Source organism: Oratosquilla oratoria, chromosome 8 (assembly GCF_046742065.1).
Source record: "Oratosquilla oratoria isolate Oo_2021 chromosome 8, ASM4674206v1, whole genome shotgun sequence".
Lineage (NCBI taxonomy): Eukaryota > Metazoa > Arthropoda > Malacostraca > Stomatopoda > Squillidae > Oratosquilla > Oratosquilla oratoria.
In genome coordinates, this window is record NC_134784.1 from 12,014,439 (window position 1) to 12,022,789 (window position 8,351).

The following is an 8,351-nucleotide window of genomic DNA, read 5'->3' on the forward strand; positions in this document are numbered from 1 at the left end:
AAAGATATATATACTTAATATACTTATATACTTTAGATGTAAAAAGATTAGTCATACATGACTTACCCGTGGAGAAACCATGCTGTGAGTCACGAATTAAATTATGTCTCTCGATGTGATCTCTGATTCAATTAACTATTATTGATTCAAGCATTTTACTTATAACTGATGTCAAACTGATTGGTCTGTAGTTGCATATAGACAATTTATCTCGCTTTTTGAAGACAGGAACAACGTTTGCCTGTCCCCAAGCAATATGCACAAAACCAGTGTTTATCGAATTATTAAGTATTTGTATTAACTGGTCGCATATTTCAAATTTACACTCTTTAAGCACTCTGTAGCGAGCGTGACTCAGGCAGATTACGTGGTCGAGTGATCGAAGGTGGTAAGGAATGAATGTCTCGATCCGTTCTATCTTTATTGTGTAAGTGACAGGCTTATATAGTGCTCCGGGATTACGCGACAGTCCGATCGGCCAATCAGCGGTCGCCTCGAGACTTGAAGGGTGGCTTGTTCCAGTAGCCAATTACCTGTTAGCCTGCGTGGCAAAGCAGTCGTTTGTGGAGTGGACGCCACAATATTCCTCCCTCAGCGAAAAATTTCCGTTGCATAGGAAAGGGGACGATCCGCCCTAACTAATCGTATCGGAGGTGGATCGTCGTCTTGTAGGTACGCTGGCTTGAGGTGGTCGATGGAGAATCAGTCGTTGCTGCCTTTAATGCGCAATAGGAACGTATTCTTCTTTCTCTGGACAACTTCGCAGGGGCCGGAGTAGGGTGGGGTGAGGGGTGGCGTGTGAGCATCAGTGCGGAGAAAGACATGCTTTGATGTGTGTAGATCTCGGGGGACGTATCGATGCTCTGGCGACTTGTAAGTTTGTTTGCAGGGGACGAATTCTTTGACGATATTTTGTAGGTGCCTGATGTCGCTGTTCGTAGAGGCGTTGGGGAAGAATTCGCCGGGTACCACGAGGGGTTCACCGAAAACCATCTCGGCCGGGGAAGCGTCGAGGTCCTCTTTCGGGGTAGTACGAAGGCCGAGGAGGACCCAGGGTAGCTGAGTGTTCCAGGTTGCATTGTTGTAGCGTGATATCAGGGCCGCTTTGAGGGTTCTGTGGAACCGCTCCACCATGCCGTTAGCCTCCGGGTTGTAGGCTGTGGTGTGGTGGACTGAGGTGCCCAATAGCTGTCCCAGGGATGTCCATAACTTCGACGTGAAGGTGGTGCCGCGGTCGGACGTGATGTGTTCTGGAAGCCGAATCTGGAAATCCATCCGGAGAGCAGGGCTGCTGTGGAGGTGGAAATGGCGTCAGGCATTGGGATAGCTTCAGGCCATCTGGTAGAGCAGTCTATGATGTTGAAGAGGTAACGATGTCCAGCTGACGGAGGAAGGGGGACCACTACGTCCACGTAGATGTGAGCGAAACGTCTCTGTGGTTGGTGAAAGGATCCGGGGCCCGTCTGTGTGTGTCGGAGGACTTTAGATTTCTGGCAGGATGTGCAGGATCGGATCCAGTTCTCCGCGTCGCGGGATATGCCGTGCCACATGAACTTTTGTGACATCAGTCGTGAAGGATGTGACAGGTCGTGGATGAGGCCGAAGACGTGACGGCAAAGAGATACTGGTATCCATGGGCGTGGACGCCCGGTGCTGATGTCGCAGAGGATGGTGGTGCTGGAACCGCCCAGGGGTATGTCCTTCCACTACAGGGCCGTGAGCGATGTTCTCAGTATTGGTGCCTCGGGGTTCCGTTGTTGCTCCTTGGCGAGGTAGTCGTAGTCGAGTCTATCACGAGTCTGGAGAGGGCGTCGGGTACGGGGCTTTTCTTGCCTGGCAGGTGTCAGAAGGTGCAATTAAACTCAGCGATAGCCGAGATTTAGCGGCGTTGTCGTGCGGACCAGGCGTCCGCCTGTCTGGTAAAAGCGTGAACTAAGGGCATGTGGTCATCTGTATGGAGAATGTTGCACCTTCAAGGAAATGGCGGAAATGGCGGATGACTTGGTGGACGGCGAGAAGTTCTCTGTCAAAGGTAGAGTAGTTTTTTTTCGGTCTTGAGGACTTTGCTGCTGAACAATCTCAAAAGGCGTGGCTGTCGGTGAATGACTTGTTCCAGAACGGCTTTAATGGCGATGTTGCTGGCAGCCGTGGCTCTCTTGGGATTGGAAAGGCGAGGAGGGTTTCTGCGGCGAAGGCGTTTTTTGCTTTCTGGAAGGCCTCTGCTTGAAGGGTACCCCACATAAGGTCCTTGGGTTTTTCTGCTAGGACTTCGTACAGTGGTGTCATGGTTGCCGCGATCCCGGGCAACCAAACCAACGGATTCCTGGAGGGCTTTGACTGTGGTGGTCGTGGGGAATTTTCATATGGTGGTCACCTTGTCTGGTTGAGGTGAAACGCCTGCAGGAGTGAAGTGGTGTCCTAGGAAGCCCACCTCTCTGGCACCGAACACACACTTGTCGTAGCGTATTACCAGACCGTTCTGCTGAAGGCGGCCCAGGACCTCGGAAAGATGATGGTGTTCCTCTTTAGATGATGAGAAAATGAGGATGCCATCAATGTAGCAGGCGCAGAAAAGTAAATCGTCTAGGATGCCGTCCATCATTCGTTGAAAGGTGGTGCCAGAATTTCGTAGGCCAAAACAGCTGTAATTAAATGTGAATGTGTCGAAGGGCGTTGTTACAGCAGTTTTTTGGGATGTTTTCTGGGTGCAAGGGGACCTGGTAGTGCCATTTCAGAAGGTCCAGTCTTGAGAAGATTTTTGAGCCGTGGAGGAAAAATGTGATGTCGGCGATGCTGGGCAGTGGGTAATGGTCTGGCCCTGTTTTATTGTTGAGACGCCTATAGTCCCCGCCGAGGCGGAGGGAGCTGTCCTTCTTTGTCATGATGTGCAGTAAAGACCAGGGGCTTGGCGACTTCTGGCAGATACCCAGACGATTGAGCGAAGAAGATAGATCTTCATGTCGTCGTATTTGGTGGCGGCGTCACAATGGGTTTCCAACCATTCCGAGATGCGAGAGAAAAGTTTGTCTGGGAGGGCTGTCCGGAGCCAGGCGAAGAATCTTAGAGAATACCAGGGGCCCTGATATCTTTATGGGGTGATAGATTCCGTGTTTCGCAGGAGTCTGTGGCTGTTGCCGGAGTTCGGGCTTGAAGACATGGGGTAGGCGTTGAGGAGGTGGGCGAAGCTGTCTGTCAACTCGACTACCTGAAGGGCGACCTCGGTGGGCGCGGCAGTGATGGGTGTGGTGTTGAGGGAGGCTGTGTCTACCAGCTGACATCTGGCGAAGTTGACGAGGAGCTGGAAGTGGGCAAGAAAATCTGCCCCTAGAAGGGGGAGGGTAGACGTCTGCCACTATGAAGTCCTATCCAAACGTACGCCCGTCGATGCTGATCTCGAGGTGTTGGCGGCCGTATGTTGATATCAGAGTGACGTTGGCTGCGATGAGTTGGACGTTGAATCCTGGTTGATGGGGCTGCCTCTAACGTGCGGCTGGTGGGAGGGAACGAGCGGTGGCCATGTCGACCAAGAAGCGTATGCCCGTTGCTGGATCCGAGAGGAAGATGTTGGTATGGAGAGGGGGAGGGGCGTGATGCATGGCGGCCCTCCTACCAGTTTTTGGTCACTGGTAACCTGGTTGGCAATTCCTTGCCTTGGGGCCGAACTTGGTGAGGTAGTAACAGAACTGGTTCGTGAATATCGTCGTGGTCCTTTTCTGGTCTGGCTGTGGCCGCGGGGCGTGGTAGCGTTGTGTAGGTGCTTGCTGGGTACGTGATGGGCGGTGTGCCGCTGCGATGTCGACCTCGTTATCCTGGAACGAAGGTGGGGGATCAGAAGGTATGGCGTTAATGCGTCTTGGTGAAGCTGTGAGAGCATTCGCTAGATGATTTACTTGCTGTTGGAGGTCGTCCTCTTCTATTTCCTCCACGTTAGGGATGGTAGCGTGGATGGATTTGGGGAGGCGTAGGAGCCAAAGTGCCCGAAGCAGATCTAGCTTTCGAGGCGTTCCGTTGGTTGCTGGAGGGAGTCTTGCTAGAGCCTTCATCTCGAGAAGGGCGTCAGAGGGTTTCTGGTCGCCCAGGGGTTGGCGTGCGAGCTGGATGAGCTGCGTCACACGCGCTGCTGGTGAAGGCGTAAAACGCTGAAGTAGATAGATCTTCAGGTCGTCGTATTTGATGGCGGCGTCACCATGGGTTTCCAACCATTCCGAGATGCGAGGGAAAAGTTTGTCTGGGAGGGCTGCTAAGACGTGGTTTGTCAGTTTATCTTCTTGAGGCGAAACTGTATTTCTACTTGTCGGAACCAGGTATGCGCATCGATCGTCGAGAAGATGGGGCGTTTTACTTGCGCGGCTACAATTGGGTGGGTGTCTGCGGAGGTGGAGGGCGGGGGGTCGTCGGAAGTCTTGTCCATTGTATCGGGGGCACCAATTTAGTGAGCGCTACTCATGCAGACTACGTGGTTGAGTAATCAAAGCTGGTAAGGAATGAATATCTCAATCTGTTCTCTCTTTGTTGTGTAAGTATCAGGCTTATATAGTGCTCTGGGATCACGCGACAGTCCGATCGGCCAATCAGCGATCGCCTCGTGACCTGAAGGGCTGCTGTCCCGGTTCGTCCCTAACAATAGTCGCTGAAATCGGCGAGGTGGCTTGTTCCAGTAGCCAATTACCTGTTAGCCTGCGTGGCAAAGCGGTCGTTTGTGGTGTGAACGCCACAACTCTAGGAAAAATTTCTTCATCCACATCCAAAATCGAATCGCAGTCAGGTTCCTTATCTAACCTCTCCTTAGTAAACACCGTAGGAGATTCGAAAAAGACTTCGAAGAAGAAGGAGAAGAAGACGAAGAAAATGTAGAAGAAGAGGAAGAAGAAGAAGTAAAAGAAGTCGTAGAAGAAGAAGTATAATAATAAGTAGAAGAAGAAATAGAAGGATAATAAGATGAAGAAGTAGAAGAAGAGGAAAAAAGGACCTTGATTCTATGGTAGAAAAGTTTATACAAGTTCCGAGAACATAAATGGTGTTGTACCCGCGAATTTGAACACCTGATTGAGGACTACATTGTCCTTACTTTATTCTTATTATTTATTTATCTATTTAGATATTTATTTATCCATTTTGTCGCCATCCTACTTTGTTTATCTCCGAGGAACTACCAAAGAGGTTAACTGTACACAAACGGAGAACTAGCAAAAAATTAAGTGAACACAAAGGTAGACTTAACAAAGAAATAAAAAAATTTAAACGGGAAAATTATCAAAAGGAAGGCCCAGCAAAGGGGTTAAGTGTAATCAGAGGGTTAACTAGCAAAGAGGTTAAGTCACAGATGGTTAACTAGGAAAGAAATTAAACCACTGACAGAAAAAAAAATCGGGTAAACGATAGTTAAGGAACAATATTGGGAAGACGGTGGATAGAGAATGTATTGTTACTGTAACCATAAAAAATTCATGCTCTTCTCACAAATTCTTTCACATATTTTCTTACATATATCTTTCTTTCTCCTTCGCTGGTAAATAAAGTTTATGTATTCTTATATGAATAGAGGTGCATCTCCCAACACAATAATGTTCTCATTAGAAATAATGTAGGATTCTAATAACTTGATCTAGTTAATCATGTAATACTGATAGTTAAATAAAGACAGGTACATGAATACACAGATGAATACATACATGTGTAGAGGCTACATACATACACACACGCCCAAGGATAGAAACGTTGGAGCATTATTGGCGATGAAATGCAACACACACACACACACACACACACACACACACACACACACACACACACACACACACACACACACACACACACACACACACACACACACACACACACACACACACACACACACACACACACACACACACACACACACACACACACAAACACATACACACATACACAGGCCTAGTGATGGTTCCACTGAAGACGCATGCGCCTAATTGACCTTTTCCAAGACACTATGTGCTCACTAAGCAGAAGTAGCTTATTAGGTTGAACATGTCGAAAAGCAAATATGAACAACATACTGGAAACTAGCCTGATTTGAACTCCACACTTTCGCATACAGAAAATAATGGTTTAGGATGTGTTGGGTAAATTGACATGCTTCATCTGTGACACTGCCCACCTAACCTAGATTTTATTTAAAGCTGGTTAGACCAATAATATACCAGTCTGCGTGATCATTGTATATAACATGCCTCAGAAACAACTACTCTCATCAGAAATTCAAAACGTTGTCGTCCATACCATCATGGGCTCGTCATGGAGTGATTTCAACATCTCTTAATCACTTCGGCACACTGCATACATCTATTCGCTCAACCAAGACAAAAACATACTGCACTCTAGATATACTGAAAGGCTTCACGCCAAACATAAACATCTGTTACGCCACATAACACCCAGAGCTCACCACAGGCTACTTGTCTTCCTCGCACCACCCCATCCGCACACACGAGAAATCGTGCCTAAGTTGTATTCATTTACTAATCATGGTTGACCAAGGCTAACTGTAAATAATGCGCTCCAGCTATTACCCTAGTATCTCCACACAATCTCTACTACTTTCAGAGGAAAGGGGGTAAGTTTGCAACGTGTGTGCTCCATTCATCAATGAGAATACTGGCCGTCCCGGAGCTATCATGATTGGATTATTTATGTCCAAAGTATACTTCTTGTATTTGCTCGGTATTATATTTACTATGTATAAGCCATATTTATGTTCTATGTCTCACATGCCAAAAGTGAAACTCTCTTCATTGCAAACACATACACACTGCACGAACAATGATACGCTCACAAAATCAAACACCTGCAAACAAAATTTCTTCTAATAAAGTTGATTTTCTTTCCGAATAAACATAATTTCAGTTCATTTTAAAAAAGTCTTCCTGTTTATCTCTTTTACAAAATTTTTAATCTCTTTCCACACTTTTGTTGGTAAATTTGATCGACGCCAGTCCCCATTTTCTTCCCTTGTCTATCAAGCCACAACAGTAAAGAAATCCTGTAACAGAGCACAATGCCAATAGTCGATTCTGTGCACAATTATCCTTTCGTTCCCTTACAAACTATAAGAACATAAGAATGGAGGAAACTGCAAGAGACTATAAGGCCTTACCACATTTCGCCCCATCCATAAAGTTATCTAATCTTCTCTTAGAACAACCAATTGTTTCAGCGTTCACTACATGGTTATTAAATCTATTTAATTAGTTAACCACTCTGTTGGTAAACTAGTTCTTGCCTCTTTACTTCTTAAATCTGAACTTGGTCCTGGGTCTTGCTACCAGAGGCTGACAAGAACATAGAACATAAGAACTGAGGAGGCTGCAAGAGATCATAAGGTCTACAATAGGCAGTTCCATGCCCATTACCACCTATCATCCCCATCCATAAAGCTGTCTAACCTTCTCTTAAAGCAATTATAGTTTCAGCGCTCACTACATGGTTTCTAAGTATATGCCATTCTTATAATCCCTTTGTTGGTAAGCCAATTCTTGTCTATTTCTTTATTAGACCTAAATATTTCCAGTTTAAATCCATAACTAAGAGTGATGCCTTGCTGTCATAATATGACCTTGCCTGCATTACCCTTGTTAAAGCCCTTAACCCATTTCAACACCTCTAATAGATCACCCGTACTCTACGTCTTTACTCAGCCTATCTTCGTAATTTAAATTTCTAAGACTTATTTCTCCTTCCCACAAACACCGTTTCGATGAAAACGGTTATCTGATATAATTGGTTCCATTCCATTCCTAAGGACGGACCCCAGATAAGGTGTTCTCGTATAGAAACTGTATTGGGATACGTTTGTTCTTTTTATGAATAGATTGTGCCTACATTTACGTTAATCTGAGAGACTCTTCGACTTCGCCTCCTCATCAAGTGAAGCGAGTGGGAGTGGACATCCATAAGGATTGCAGCGTCATCGGTGAGTCTTGGTCAGCGATCCGGTGGTAACTTCATATTCACTAGCAGCCATAGTCCTTCTCATTATCCATTGCATTCTAGCCTTGATATGGAAAAAATAATGATGATAATAATATCAATAAATAAATTAACGAAAATTAGAAAAAAAATGGCATTTACTCTGCCAACTATCCTAAAAGGTCGTTAACTCCTGTGAATCTTTATACCCTACTTAGATTGTAAAGAGTTCAGTGACAGTATGCAGTAATTCTGATGAATATGTTATAATAAAATTAAAAAGAATGACATGGGCGGGGCATGCTGAAAGGATGCAAGAAGAAAGTTCTTCATAGTGGAGTACGTGAACGACGGCCACTTGGACGACATATAAATGACTGGAGCAGCTGAGTCGACAAAGCTGTGCA

The 8,351-nt window shown here is 46.1% G+C and overlaps 1 protein-coding gene across 1 annotated transcript; it reads right to left on the minus strand.

Moving 5' to 3' along the window:
- Positions 1–702: 702 nt before the first annotated feature.
- On the minus strand, positions 703–1,275 carry LOC143027300 (uncharacterized). The gene has a single exon (XM_076188570.1). The coding sequence runs from the start codon at positions 1,273–1,275 to the stop codon at positions 703–705; it is 573 nt and encodes a 190-aa protein (XP_076044685.1).
- Between the last annotated feature and the right edge of the window lie 7,076 nt (positions 1,276–8,351).